The sequence below is a fragment of the Mauremys mutica genome, chromosome 12, assembly GCF_020497125.1.
Source record: "Mauremys mutica isolate MM-2020 ecotype Southern chromosome 12, ASM2049712v1, whole genome shotgun sequence".
In the NCBI taxonomy this organism is placed as follows: Eukaryota; Metazoa; Chordata; order Testudines; family Geoemydidae; genus Mauremys; species Mauremys mutica.
Genome location: NC_059083.1, coordinates 76,318,681 through 76,335,013, shown reverse-complemented (window position 1 = coordinate 76,335,013; position 16,333 = coordinate 76,318,681). Strand labels below are relative to the sequence as shown.

At 40.6% G+C, this 16,333-nt stretch overlaps 1 protein-coding gene across 5 annotated transcripts in view; it reads right to left on the bottom strand.

The window, feature by feature from the left end:
- CEP112 (centrosomal protein 112) overlaps window positions 1-16,333 on the bottom strand; it is a 271,084-nt gene that overhangs the window by 146,450 nt on the left and 108,301 nt on the right. For all 5 annotated transcript variants that reach the window (XM_044984035.1, XM_044984036.1, XM_044984032.1 and 2 more), the window contains one exon: window positions 1,260-1,395. In XM_044984035.1, the coding sequence (XP_044839970.1) occupies window positions 1,260-1,395 (136 nt within the window). The remainder of the gene's footprint in view (window positions 1-1,259; window positions 1,396-16,333) is intronic.

Genomic DNA, 16,333 nt, shown 5'->3' with positions numbered 1-16,333 from the left:
AATATGAATTTAAAAGTTAACGATTTCTGAATAAGATGTATATATCTGTATGGTATTTATCTCAATTATGTTTATGCTACATTGCATTTCAGTTAGCGGTAAATATTTATAGCATTTTTACTCTTTTCCCCTTCTTTTACCAAATCAATTTCATACTGAAACAATACAGTAAACAAAAAATCTTATCACATAAGAATCTCTCTATGCTGTACATGGATTATGCATAAGCGATCCCTTTAAGAAGTTGTAAAATGTTGATTCTTATAGTATCATACATTCATATAGCTCCTTTCATCCCAAACAATTCTGAAGCACAAATAATATTTTACAGAGATCTATTGATGGCCAGAAGGGGCAACTGCAACAAGATCACATCTCCACTATTTCTATTGCTCTCCAATGCAAGAGGAAAGCCTCAGAATGGAAACAAACTCTATTTCATAGCAGTGTTCACCAAGGTGCTTTACCACCAGTTGCCCCTTAAATCCATTGCAAGTCTCATGCTACATCATCCTGTAATAAGAAATAACTGGATTTTCCCATTAAAGAGGCAAGTTGGCAAGGCAGAATGGATCAGGTCAATTCACTAGAGTGAGATACCATAAGCATTTTTATGACATTAGTAGGCCACTCCATGTACCGGCATCTCCCTTTATTTCTCATCCCTTCCCACTCTACTGTTCATTATTCTCACTCGTGTGATATCTCTAAGCTCCTTCGGGCCAATACATTAATTTAGTTTGTTCTGTAAAATGACTATCACACTAAGTAATATGTCAATAAATGATTGTTAATAGTAATTTTCAAGTGGGAAAAAGGCTTTTGTTGTCCTCTGCTCATCGGTGACCACCATTAGAATGAGCCTGGCTCTGTTCTCATTGAAACTATTGCAAAATTCCCATTAACAGGAGAATGACATGTCCCTAAAAGAATAGCCAGAGAGAGAAAGTTGAAAAAGTGGGAAAGTATAGACACTGTTCCATAAAAGTATATAAACTAACACATTTTACTCTGAATCCCGGAAAAGCTCTAATCAGTAATACAACTGTAGATAGCTGTGTAACAATGACAATTCTGGCTTTCTTATAAAGATGAATCAACTGCTAACAGCCCCCTCTGACTTGCTAGCAAAGTCACTACATTGTGAAAGATTTTGATGTAGCGCTATCAAGTGAAACATGTTTCTGGCATTATAAGATCAGAATATGCTATCCTACTGAGACAGAGTTTCAGAAAGGCTGGCATTGTGACCTTCTCACCTGCTGTTTCATTTCAGCATAGACTTTTTCTGAGTTCAGCTCCACCTGCCGCTTAAACTCCTCCAGGGCAGCATCTGCCTGCTGGGCCTGCAGCCTCTGTACCTCTGTCACCCGAGTCAGCTGCTCCTCCTTCTCCCTAGAAAGTCACAGAAAATTTTCAGAGTTCAAGTATCAAATAAAAGAACAAGTGTGCTGGTGTAAAAGAAAGGCCTTTAACCCTATCAGTTTAAAATAGTATTCAGGTTTCAATTTTCTGTCCCAGCTTATGCCAAACTTTCCTTAGTAATACTTTGAAGAACAGAACAGTAACCTGGGTAAGAAGTATAGAATTATTTTCACTTTCTTTTATTGGATTTAGCAAGCCTATATGGATATCATGAAAGCAACACCACCTTCAAAACCTTCAACTAAGATACAACAGCTTAAATGATACAGCTTTATTGTGCCACATATAAGCTTTTTCTTTAATCTTTCCTTCAATAACTATAATGCATCTTCCACTGATATTTATATGAAAAAAAAGGCTTTGCAGTAAGACTATATTGTTCCATTAACTGACCAAGATCATGTCCCCTGTACCATCTCTGCCAAGGGGGAGACAGGATTATTCAACTGCCTGGCATATATCAAAATGTTAAGTATTGAAAACATGAGGCATATGGTACCTGTATAGTCAAATCTAGTGAAAACCCTTAATACTATGACATCCATTCAGCCTTTACAGAATTGACATGAGTTAAATTTCCAAGTCTTATTATCCCAAGGCACTGTATCTTAATATATCAAAGAATGAACTACTATTTTCAGGAGTCTCTACACATATGTGCATTTTCGTTTTTAAAATATTTACAAATTATCAAGATGTAACAAAACTATCAAGATATACATATGTAAATATATACATAAGCAAAAATCATAGGTATCTGCCACTGTACTGACATATCACTGTCCTAATTCATAAATAATTTTTAAACATTTTGATGCACACTTTTGAAAGGAAGAAAAATAAGTTAATAGGAAATGTGGATATTACATTTTAAATATCAAAGGCCAGATCATAGAAACACCTTTTAGTATAGAGAGGCATAAATGGCAACAGAAAAATAGTTAAAACAAGGCCTGGATCTAACAGGCGGTTCTGGTTGACATTTTCATTTTATACGCAGGGGTAGTCCCTGATGGTGAATATCCCATTTCTTGACTGAAATGATTGCCATCAAAATCAGACATGTTAGAGATGGAAAAGACCAACTAAGTTATCTATCCTATCACCCTACCAGCACTGAGCTCGCAATATACCAACAAGCAATCTTTTAATAAAGGTCTGGGAGCTGCCAACTCCGATATGCTGGAAGTTGTTGCATTCCCATCTGTTTCTATTGCTTTCATAACACACTTTCACAAGGAAAGCATCCGAAATCTTCACAAGTTGGGGGACCAGTTGAGGATTCTATCCTCAAAAAGATCAAATAACTGTTGTAGGTTATGGCTAAATACACACAGAAAACTAAATGGCCATGTAACAACAAATACCCTATATTTCTGCTGACCTGTACTACTGTAGGACAACTCAGACGTAAGGAGACTGGGAATTCTCTTATATAGAGCATACCTATTCCCCCCCCATGTAAAAAAGGAACTGGGCACAACAAAAAGACTTAAATGCTAATTTTAATTATAATACTTCGTTAGATTTTCTCACGTAATACATTGGAAATATCCTGATGAAAACAGTTCTGCCATTTTTCTTTGTTAACCACCTTAGCCTTTTTATGCTCTCGTCGTAATATTGTTAGCTGGTATATATAACCCTTAGGCAAACATTCTTTATGCTCAATGCCAAAACATTTCCATTTTCTAGTTTCCTTTTATGGACTGCATAAAGATGCAATTCTCTACATGAATTTAATGCACCACATTTCCAACCCACTTACATACCAGTAGCTTGTTCTTTTCACAAACAACCAGTACCAGCTGCTTTTTCTTTATACAAACATTGTTTTATTTCTGTAACAGTCCCTTATTTTAACCTATGAAATGAAATATTGCTTCTCAGTTACTTTTAAAACTATGTACATATTAAATTGGCTCACCCTCCTTCGCATTCCCTATGATCTTGTCTGAACAATTTAGGTCTCCCCATATTCTTTTACACTAGCACACTTTTCACATGTTCCATTAAATCCAAGAAGCCAAAGTTCTTTAGGCTGACATATACTTAATGGCATTTCCTTTGTTTTTGTCATGTTTCACACTTTAAATAGAAAAATAATGATGATTCATAACATTTTACAATTCTATGGTAGCTTCCACCTAAGATTCTCAAAATGCTTTACAACCATTATTGGATTACTCTCAAAATATTGCTGTGAGGAAGGTAGGGAGCACCATTTTTCTGATAGGAAACCTGAGGCACGGCAAGTTTAGGCGACTCATCCAGTGACGCAGCAAGTCAGTGATTGAGCCAGGAACAGACCTCGGAACTCCTGACTCCTAGTTCTATGCTTGAACTGCTAAACCATTCTCCCTTTCAAAAGATTATACACAGATAAGTGGCACAAAACCAACATATGGTTTTATCTTTAGATTCAGTGTGCAGAGGGAACTTCTAGGTTTTAATTTGTACCATACCATATGATAGTCAGGAGCTATGGATTCAATGATATTTCATACAGTTTATAAATACAAAAACACAGGCAAATTTCTCAGAACTGATGTACTGAGTGTGGCTCAGTTGTCAAGAATACTCTTCCACTATCACGTGACACATGACAGTTGAGTCATGCATTGAGCCAGATACTTTACCTTCATATCTAGACTTAATCATCCCCCTGAAATCCATGCACTTTTGTGGGGGGGGGGGTTGGACATCTGCATGTAGAAATTGGGGAAGGAGAAGGCTCAAAGCAGAGATCAGAAGAACATGCATCATTCCCCCTCCTCTTCCAGCCCCACTGGGATTCTACAGGAAAATTAATACATCATAGGTTGAATTAATTTTCTGCTGGGTCCCTGTGTGTTGTAGAACCTCCTTAAAGTGAGGTAACAAAAGCGGACAAACTGGAGAGATCCTAGCAAAATGCCACCAGTAAGGTGCTGCTTAGGAGAACTAATTTAGAGGAAACATGGTGAGGGGAACCTCAATGTCTTTCTAATCCTCCCCAAGGGCCCCTACCCTAGGTGACTGAATCCTGGGAGACAATTTACTCCTCCTGTCCATCTGAAGCCTTGGCATCAATTCCAGATAAGAAGTAAAAACAAACATACAGCCTATTCAAACATATCCCCACTGATAATTGACAAGAGACAATGGAACTCATTGTCTACCCAATAATGTGATGATAAAACTAAATTTAAAAGAAGTTGTCAGTCTTTATGCTATTAGAGAACTTCCTAATTGGTTTTCATGAATCTACTTCCTTGAAGACTAGAGTTTCATACTGAAATATTATGAAATAAATGCAATGAACTCTACTTAACCTTTAGAAATCTGATTTTATGTACCTTCCTTTCTTTCAAGGATTTAATCTCACGAACAGATACAACATGCTCATTATAATCAGGAATAAGACTTCATTTTTTTCAAGGGTGTGGGCGTCAGTACTGTCTACTTGTTATACATTTAAGATTGATATTGGAGCTTAGAAAACATGTACAACAATGGACTGTGGTTCACAAATGTAAGAGCAGCTTTATTTTTTTTCCCAGACATTGAGCAGTGTGCTTTGCATGAAGCACTAAAATATTCACTTTGAAGATTATTTTTTCTGTTGTACTAGTTGTGGGGCCCAGTACAATACACTTACATCACTCAAATCCCCTAAAGCTGAGCCGGCATGAATATAAAAAAAGGGTGAATTTACTCTTTGGCCCCAATTTATTTATAAAAAAAGCAGCAAATTCCTCTTGTGTCAGTGTATAAAGGGTAAGGCAACAGAACTAGAAGTCTTACACAAGCACAAATCATCGCAGTTAAAGTTGACTATGAAGTCTAAGATGGCAATTTGAGAAAGACGCACTGTGAAGTGTATTTATAAATGGAGTAGAAAATGTTTTTATTTACTTTTCCTTAGTGCTTCAACATAATCATTTCCCTTGGCTTCTGGAATGTCTTCCTGGAGGTAATAATTAAATGCAGTAAGCTATTACAGTATTACAAATCAAATCAATAGAAAACAGTGGTGGTCCAGTGATTTACATGAGATAGAATAACCTCAAGAGGCTCTCTCAGATGTAGTATGAACCAGTATTATTGTGAGTAAGGTTCCCAAGGGCCTTTGGATGCCTACCACAATATGACACGATAAAAAAAGTTAAATAAAAAGGCAACAGTGACAGAATGGTAACCTAGGGTAGGGAAGATAAGCCAATCTATAAACCACCCATTCCCAGCATAAAGAACCCACCAAACACAAATCTTCCATTCATTATGACATTTCAGAATTCTCACACACACACACACCAACCATTCTTGGGTGATTAATTTTATTCTCTACCTCCACTGCTCAGCATACACACAATTTGTAGTTTATAGGGTTTTTCAGTAATATTGAAAATTTGAGGTCATAACAGTCCTTAATGTTTTCTTGTTAAAATGATACCAGTCAGTCAGATTCATGACTATGTAAGTTCTTTGCCAAGTCCTCTTACATTTCTGGCAGCTGTGGAATCCCACTTATAGGGTCTGAGCAGCCTAATGCTTATAAAGGTTGGTGAAACCTATAAATGGAGATGAAGGAATCACTTTGACAAAGATGTATTCTACAGAAGAGTGTGTTTTCCTGAAGCCTAACGGCACGGACACAGAGAACAGTCTTAAATATCCAGTTCATGAGCAAGGTGTATGTACTAAAATTCAGTGTGAAACATGCCGCAGTAAGGCAAAATTTCTCTCCCTTTCCATGTTTTCTATGCCAAAAATAGTTGTGAAGACAGCATTAACACAGATGGCTTCATTTACAGGCCTGAGATTTGTCATGTGCCAGCCACTTCAATTCCCTTAAAAATAAAGAAAAAGAACTTTCAAAGTAACACATTAGCATAGTCTACCTTCTGCTAAGTATTCCTGCCATTTAAAACTGATGTATTTGGCTAACTTAGGCATTTGGCAACTACTGAAATTACTGAGAGCTTTTTCTATGGAAGCTAGATAATGCCCATTATGTTAATTTTGGGATCAGATTCTGATTTAGATTATATGCCTGTTCAAGGGAATAAGAGTGGATTAAGAACCCAACGTTTATATACAACCCAGTGTGGGCTACCATGACTTTAGGTTCATGCCACTAGGTGTAGGCAAGGCTATTCACCCACTTACACCATCCCTGGAGCATCTTAGTGAGGACTAAATGGAGATTCCCCACACACTGTCATTGGAGCAGATCCAGTGCAGGAGAGTAATAGTTTACCAATGGTGTTGGCCAGAAGAATATTATTACTCCCCAGGAGATAGGAAGATGCAGAGGATGGACTGTTACTCAGAGGTATGACATCTGAGTCCCAGTGCCTTTAGGGCAGTTCCTGGGAAGGTGAGGGCTTAGGAACCATCCACTTGCTTAGGGCCACAATCTAGTCATTGGTTATTTATAGTCACACCAGCTACCAGTCAGCTACAATATGGATAATGACAGGAACATTTCATCATCATTAGTTTCTGAGAGTGGCATGCTGACAGCAAGCCATGACAGCTTCACAATCCCAGTGTAGTTAAAAAAGGTAACAACACTGAGGAAAAGAAAACAATGTAATTTATAATACCCAGGGATCACTGTGGAGTTGCACTGAAGCAAGGGAGATTTAGGTTATGTATTAAGAAAAAATTTCTAACTATAAGGACAGTTAAGTACTGGAACAGGCTTCCAATGGAGGTTGTGGAATTCCTGTCATTAGAGGTTTTAAAGAACAGATTAGACCAATGGTTCTCAACCTTTTTTTTTTTTGCGGACCACTTGAAAATTGCTGAGGGTCTCGGTGGAGCACTTAATGATCTTTCCAAATGTTGTTTGTACGGTAGCTAACTATTGTAAAGCACTTTGGATAAAAGCGCTATAAAAAAAACTTAATAATTAACTTTTTTTGTTCTACAAATAAAAGCACGCAACTCATATTTTCATATCAATAGTCTTACCTTTCTAATCCGATGGATGTGCCCTCTCAACCCCACCACAGCAGCCCCCGAGCTGGAGCTGGGAAGGAGGGAGACGGGTCTCTCCCTCTCTCCCCTGCCATGGTAGCCCCTGAGCTGGGGCTGGGAAGAAGGGGAGTATCCCCGCACGACAACAGCCACAGAGCTGAGGCTGGGAAGGGGGGCCGTCTCTCCCTGGCAGCCGCAGCCCTGGAGCTGGGGAAAGTTGCAGCCCTGCACATCCCAAATTCCCCCCACCCCCTCTTCGCACCACACTGCCCCCTTCCACCTATCCCCTATTCCCCCCAAGGCCACCACCTCACTTTACATGTGAGTCTTCTCCTGGGTCAATGCATCTAATTATAGCAGCCATGCCTGCACGGCTCCACTAATTAGGTGAGTGGCCCTTCATTCTCTCATATGTGGCCGCCTGGGCACACACCTTAGAGGGAACTATCCGCGCACCACCTGAATGGAGCTTGCAGACCACTGGTGGTCCACGGACCACAGTTTGAGAATCTCTGGATTAGACGAATACCTATCAGGGATGGTCTAGGTATACTTGGCTCTGAGTCAGCATAAAGGGCTGGATTAGATGACCTCTCAAGACCCCTTCCAGACTTATGAATTTGTTATTCTTTTCAATGCAATTGTCCTCATGATTTAAAATGTCTTTCCTACCAAAAGAATAAAGAGAATTTCAGATGGGTAGTAAATATTCAATAGTTTATTCATTAAAAGTATATAAAATTGACTGTATTTAATATACATTTGGTTTCTAGCACATCTCAAATACTTTTGGAAACTTAATGCCTTTTTGTTTCAATTTCCTTGTTTTTCCCCTACATGTATTAAAAGATAATGCAGCTAAAACAGCTCTGGGATATTACCTCCATAAAACTTACTGTTTCCAGTTGGAGTTTTCTTATGTCAGTATCAACAATTTAGAAAGATCTCCTCTATAACCCCCACCCTTTTGTCTTGTGCAATGTGGTCTAAAATGGTGGGTGGAGGGGAGGGACACTGCCTAAAACCTATTGTTTAACTGCTGTGTCACACACTTCAGTGCCATCCAGGTACAGCAACACGGCTCAGTTAGACTAGGAGAGGAAAAATTGCTTTGAGTTCAAATGCAGCATTCCTTTCAAAGCAAAAGGAACTTCTCAGTTAAAGTTCCCATGCGGTTTCATAACCACCTTAACTCTGCTTAGGCCCTCACTAAGGCCTGGTCTACACGGGGGCGGGGGGGAGAAACGATCGACCTAAGATACGCAAGTTCAGCTACGAGAATAGCGTAGCTGAAGTTGACGTATCTTAGTTCGACTTACCTCGCGTCCTCACGGCGCGGGGTCGATTGCCGCGGCTCCCCCCTCAACTTTGCTTCCGCTTCTCGCCTCTCAGCAGTCGACGGGAGAGCGATCGGGGATCGATTTATTGCGTCCAGACTACATGCGATAAATCGATCCCCGATAGATCGATCACTACCCCCCGGTCCAGCGGGTAGTATAGATGTGCCCTAAGCTGTAACAGCATTGGGCAAATACAAATTTGGCTTTTGTGGCAGATATTTAAGAGCTTTCTTTAGAAGAGGTCTCTTTGTTATGTAATAAGCATTATGTAAACAATGTGCGCTTAATTGGGTACTTAACGGAAGCACCCAGTATGTAATAAGTCTTCTCATGCAGCTACTCATTTTAGGTTCAACCATATATTAGGTTCTGTTCATTCCCTCTGAAGCACCTGGCATTGGCCACTGTCAGAAGACAGGATACTGGGCTAGATGGACCTTTGGTCTGACCCAGTATGGCTGTTCTTATGTAGGTGGCTGTGAGCCACAGATCTAGGAGGGAATTCGCCAGTTTCCCTCACCACTCTACCTTTGAGTGGCCAAGCATACAGAAAAAAACACCCAAAGCTATTTTTGAAGAGTATATCAGGTGTGAGATGAATACCATAAACACAGAACAATATGGTTAGTTGCACAGAGAACAATTTGGCTGTGCTGAAGGGAGGTAGATTTACAACTATCTAATGAGATAATGAAAAAACATAGACTGCAAGCACTGTGCAAACATTGACTGCCCCAGTTGTTAAAATCTATTCATAAAAGTTAAGTACATTTGTAAGGAGAAGTAGATTTAAAAAATGAATCCTATTTCTCTCTCTCTCTCTCTCACCTAAAATACTCAACCCATATATGAAGTCCACATCTGCTAAACCTGTGGTGGCAAAACACGTGTCATTTATACATATATCTTCCTATGACATACATTCAAAGAACATGGGTGGTAATAGGTAATAACTGGAGATATACCAATCTCCTAGAACTGGAAGGGACCTTGAAAGGTCATCAAGTCCAGCCCCCTGCCTTCACTAGCAGGACCAATTTTTGCCCCAGATCCCTAAGTGGCCTTCTCAAGGATTGAACTCACAACTCTGGGTTTAGCAGGCCAATGCTCAAACCACTGAGCTATCCCTCCCCCGTGTATTAATTTTTATGAATGATATATTTATATAATCTGTGAGTTTGATGTTTGATGGTTTGCTTGTTAAGTATGAAGTCAGTTAACTTGGTTCCTGCAAACAAAACAAATGACTCTACACAACTCTAATTGCTTTGTGCTCAAATGGACAATACAGGAAATCCAAGGTTGGAAAATTCTCTCTGATCCCCTCTGGAGAAACTCACAAACCAGTATGGACCAGGTTCTGAGAACTCTGAAATGGTTAAAAGACAGCCTGTGAATTCAGAGAGAGGGTCTGCAGAGATGCAGACTGAACCTCAGACTCAGCAGGGGTGACTGGGATAAGTGGAACCTGCCTAAATGGTAGGGTGACCAGATGTCCCGATTTTATAGGGACAGTCCCGATTTTTGGGTCTTTTTCGTATATAGGGTCCTATTACCCCCCACCCCCGTCCCAGTTTTTCACATTTGCTGGGCAAGGTAAGGATAAGGTTAAGAGGCATATAGATTCTTTTTACTTTTAACCTTTTTCTTTCTACTTGTGATGTTCCTATAGATGGATAAATCATAATTTATTTTGAACAACTGTTTTCTGTCACTGCTTTTACCAGCTTGGGTCACAGGACCTGGAGAGGATCCTATCGCAGGGGCCAAAACCAGTTGGACCTGCTGTAAGTAAATACAGGTGGTAAACAGGAGGTTCTGTAGCCTGTTGATGCAGTCTAACACTGAGATGAACCATGGGACTCCACTCAAAGAGGTGCAAAAGTAGGCCTCTAACCTGAAAAAAGTGCCCCTGGAGAGACTCTCTCTATCCTTATTCTACAGCTAATTTGCATATAACAATTTAATCGGATGTATGAGGGAGACTGCGCAAATGAGTGGATTATTTTGCCAACTGCCACCCTCACAAATCAACACAAATCTCCCAGCACAATCTCCCAGACACAAATAATCACAAAACTACCAGCAGCATACACAATTACCCCAAACACATATGCCCCTGACCATAACACACATTCCTCATTCACCTCCTACACAGATCTACACAACTCTCCCTGTACAAAACAACCCACACACAAATCAACACAACCGCCCACACAACGCCACACCCAATACTCACTATAAACTCCCAACAGCACTCTGAAGCCTAGAATGTTGAGTCAGTGGGACGCAACAGAAACTGCTACAAGCATGATTGACAGCTCTTTTTGCTTAGAATATCATCAGGTTCATTCGTCACTGGGTTTCACAGTCTGTTACCATCCAATTTTTAAGTTCTCAGCCATTTTTTAAAAACACTTGACTTTACACCAGTGTGACAGCACAGATTTCCAGCTACTAGTATTTATATAATGATGTATCATGTCAATGAATGTAGGGTCAACGTTAAAGTGACTGTGGCTCTCTGTGGCAGAATAGTGAGAACTGAATTTTTAAGTCAGAATTTCCTCAATATTTTTTTTAATCATGTAAATTCTCAAGGACTGAGTACAATCATTTAAATACATCCAAAAACTTCCCAACTCTTCTGTGAAATAGATACTATTATGCCCATTTTACAGATAGGGAAAAGGAAAAAGCACAGAGGTTAGGTAACTTGCCCAATATCACACAGACAACAACTAGCTAAAAAAACCTGAAATATCCTGACTTCCAGTCAGTCTCTCATTCTCTCTCTCTTTTAAAAACAACCGGATAATGTGTCCTTGACAATGGACAAAACCATTTTGAGCCCCACTGTCAGGTATCAGGGTATGCTTGATTGAGGATTTATGGAGGGCACAGCTGTGGAAAGAGCTTTAAAATTTAATTGCATCCATTTTCTTCCGTTTGTAAAAACAAAGATATTTTAGTTTTGCATAAGATTACAAAGAAATCAACAACTCAAATAATAAAATGAGTAATTAAAAGACCAGAATATCCTATTCTCAAGAACTTATTCCTTAACACTGTAAGTTTCTGTTGCAGCAAAGAAGGCCATCCAGTAGAACTCAAGTGTCCTTTGCAAGTCTCAATAGGCTATGCAGCATTTAATATGGAGATTTACACTTAATTACAAACTTACAAATACAGCCACTAAAGTCTTAAAGCATACCTGAATTCCCAGAACATCACTTATGATCTCAGACAGCAATAAAACTGTACATGATAATGGTTCTCCTAAATATATACTCTCCACAGTGTCATTCTCAAATTTAATCTGTACTTTCTTCAAAAGGCAGACATTAAAAGCCTTACTGTGTGACATTATCAGCTCTGGTATTTAGTAGTTAGACTCAAGTGCAGTATTAGTTTGAAGCTCTATTCTTGCTCACGTTCTGTCCTAAACTGCATTGCTGTACAATGCTTTCATATTCCCTGGAGAATATAGTTCCATGTACATAGTTAAAATTTTAAAGTGTTTTGGGATCTTTTAAAACAAAAAGCACTACTGAATGCAAGATATTGTAGGCAGGTTGATATTTTTATTGTTAAAATATTAGCTTCTATCCTGAGTCACTTTTTTAAACCAGTTCATCGTTTTACTGTATATTTTCTAGTTTATTTAAAGGGTGCCGGTTTTTGCATAAGACCGAGTGACAATATTGATGTATTTGTGGTCACTAACATTTCTAGGCATATTTCCTAAGGTGTTGAATCTAGTTTAAACTAGTTAAATACGAAAGTGGATAACGAAAATTGACCTTAAATACCCTCTATAGCTTCAATGGGATCCATTCTTTATTGTCTATCCAATGCTACAGTACCATTGGTTCAGAGCTGTTGAACAGTCACCTTGTTCCACCTCCTGGGTAAGAAATGGCTACTACCTTTGTTCTTTGATATGTGTTGCACATGTCCATTCCACTATAGCTGTATGCACATCCAATGCACAGATGTCAGAGATTTTTTCCCCAGTAGTACCTTTCGGGATGGTGCAAGAGCCCCCTGCTGCCTCTCACCACCGGGCGCAGGTGTAAAGAGAGGAGCCACCCCAATCCCCTCAGTTCCTTCTTACTGGATAGACTCCAGTAGAAAGGGGAAGGAAGGTGGGTCATGGAATGGACATGTGTAACATAAATTAGGAAAAATAGTTACAGAAAGGTTAGTAACCTGAGTGATTGCACAGATCCATTCCACTGTAGGTGACTCACAAGCAGTTCGTTCTGGAGGAGGGCTCAGAGTCTACCTGAACAGGGACTGGAGGACCACACATCCAAATCTGGCATCGTCTCTAGATTCAGGGGAGATGGCCTAGTGTGAGGCAAAAGTAGGGACTGTTGACCAAGTGCCGCCTTGCAAATGTCCGAGATGGGCACACGAGTGTGAAAAGCTGCAAAAATTTCATGAGACCTGGTTGCATAGGCTAATGCCCTGCCCAGGGGAGTCATGTTAGCCAAGTGGTAGCATGAACAAATACAAACTGAAATCCAAGAATAGATGCTTTGGGAGGACGCAGGATTGCCCTTCATTCTGTCTGCAATCGCGATGAACAGCTGCAATGTTGACTTAAATGTCCGATCCAGGTAAAAAGCCAAAGCTCTTCTAATGACCAGCGCATGGATCTTTTCCTTGTCTTTATGTGTATGAGGCTTTGGAAAGAAAGTTAATAAGTAAATTGCTTGATTAATGTTTGTTGCACTCTGCACCTGGGAACCCCCATATTCACCCTGTCATACAATTATGATATAATTCATACAAAGCATGCCGTGCAAGATATACAAAAAATCATGATCTGCTGAAACTCATTGTTTGTCAAAATATGTATATTGCTAGTGAATATGAAGTTGAGATTTTGTTGTATGGTTACTACTGAAATATGTTGTAAGTTTGACAGCCTCCACTGCGAGTTCTCCAGTGACAACAAAAGGAGGTAACCCACTCCCTGAGGGTGTTAAACAATCATTAATCAGCAGGGGAGTTGTAATCAAGGGATTTACAAGGCTGTAAAAGGGCTGCGCAAGCATCACACAAACGAAGATTGCTCAACTCTCTGACTCAGCAAAGTCCACCAGGACATGTCTGGGCTAGTGTTTTCCAGGCACATGAACTGAGGATATAAAATAGGGGACAGTGCTTCTTCCTCGGTGCTGGTGAATGGGAACGGTGCCAAGAGACCTGTGCTGACACAGAAGCACTCCACACCAATGCCATGTCCAACCAACATGGCTCCGACGCTGGTCTGAATGTGGCTTCCATCAACATGACCCTTAGCCTAGCCTCTCTGTCCTTTTTCGTACGAGACTTGAACTGGCGACATGACTGCTCTCGTACATGAGCCTTCCCCAGACACTTCAGATATCAGGGGCTTGCTGCAGGGTTTGAAGCCCGGAGACTGGGGCACATTAGGCCCCAGAATTGGAGGATGACCCTCTAAACATGTGTAAGGGTCCAACTATTTACACAACTACTAAAAGAAATAAACTGAAGACAATAAATTTTGGAAAGAAAAGAGGGAATAACAAGAATCACTGCTAATTGCCTTGCGAAAGCAAGAGAAACTGTTCCAGAGACCATCATAGGCAGTAAGAAGGAACTGAAGATGTACGGGGCCAGGTGACTGGCACATAAGCACGTGGCACAAGACGGTGCTAGAGCCATATCACTGAGGGAAAAATCTCCAGCAACTGTGCACGCAGCACGTGCTCACCTAACGTGGAATGGACATGAGCAAACAGTCGAAGAACAGAAACAAACTGAAGGCTGTATCCCAGTTCCACTGTGCTTAAGACCCCCTGATCTGAGATAATCTGAGACCAAGCACTTAGGAAGTGGGATAAATGATTGGCAAACAACAGGATAGGACAGGATGGCACTCTGGGGACTGGTAGTGTATCCTTGACTAACACGTAAAAACACGTGTTTAGAAAAGTGAGCTTGGCTACCTGATTTGGCAGGTACAGAAGAGGAGGGAGGTGGCAGTTGCCTCTCATAACCTGTGCTTTTCTTCTGGATAGGTTCTGAGAATGAGGCATAAACAATAGGTATCACTGAGACTGCTGCAGCGAATACGGTTTTATTTATGTTACTGGATGTCCAGTGACTTAAGTGTCACCCTTGAATCGTTGAGGCTATGCTGCCTGTCACCTGACTTTTCTGAAAAGAACTATGGATCTCTGGAGGGAGACTGACGACTGCAGCCAAGAACTCCACTGCATAGTAATAGCAGATGCCATAGCACTAGCTGCAGTCAGTCACATCTAAACTGGCCTGGAGAGCCATTCCAGCCACTAATTTGCCTTCAACCACCACTGCCCTGAATTTTAGCTTCACCTCATCCAGTATCTTTCCTTGAACTTTAAGACATTATCCCTCCAGGTGAAGTCATCATGACACAGAAGAATCTGCTGGCTCGCAATCCTAAGTTGTTCACCTCCTGTGGAATGAAGCTTTCTTGCAATTATGTCCAACATCTTCAACTCTGTTCCTTTTGTCATCAATGCATGGTGTCTGTCTGTCTGTCTCTCTCTCTCTCTCTGTAGTGGAGACTACCAGGGAGCCTGGAGAGGGATAGTTATACAAATGCTCAAATCAAGAGGGGACGTAGTACCTCCTTTCTGTCCTCTTTGCAATGGGAGAAGAGATGATGGGATCCACCATAGTACCTTGACGTTCTCCATAATAGCCTTGTTGATTGGAAGAGCTACTCTAGAGGGTCCCATCAAGGCTAAGATGTTCACCAGTTTGTGTGACTTCTCATGGTCCTCCTCCACTTGAATATGAAGAGCTGCAACCATCCTCTTCAACAATTGCTGATGAGCATTGTAATCAGCATCTCATCAGGAGAGGAAGAACAGGAAGCCAAAGGTTGGTGAAGTGGACCCTCCACTAATTCCTTCAAGACCACCCAGCTCTGAAGGCGGCCGCACAGAAGTAAGTGTGGCATGGCATGGTATTGCCATGCTTCTGTGCTGCTGCTGGTTGGGCGCCGCCTTTAGAACTGGGTGCCCGGCCACCAGCCACTGCTCTCCGGACACCCAGCTTTGAAGGTAGTGCAGACGTAAGGGTGGCCATACCAGAGCCCCCCTAAAATAACCTTGTGACCCCCCCCTGCAACTCCCTTTTGGGTCAGAACCCCCAATTTGAGAAATGCTGGTTTCCCCCATGAAATCTGTACAGTATAGGGTAAAAGCACATAAAAGACCAGACTCCACTGTGGGAAACCAGATTTCACAGTCCGTGGCACATTTTTCCATGACCGTGAACTTAGTAGGGCCCTGCTTATGTTGCTAATTGATGTTTCCTGTATTACCAAGAATTAGATCTGAACAAATTGCTCCCTTACATCAGCAGAAGCATGACACATATTCCAGATAGACATCTTAAAGAGTCATTCATCAGTATCTTAAAGACATATCTACAGCCCTAGTTGTCTTGTAGTTTTATTCTGTATTGAATACAGGTTCCCTTGCACTTCCTATGTAACCCAAATGTTCTATTTGCTAAGTTAAATAATGAAATCTGGTTTTCATCATTTATATACTGGAGATTCAACAAAGGGA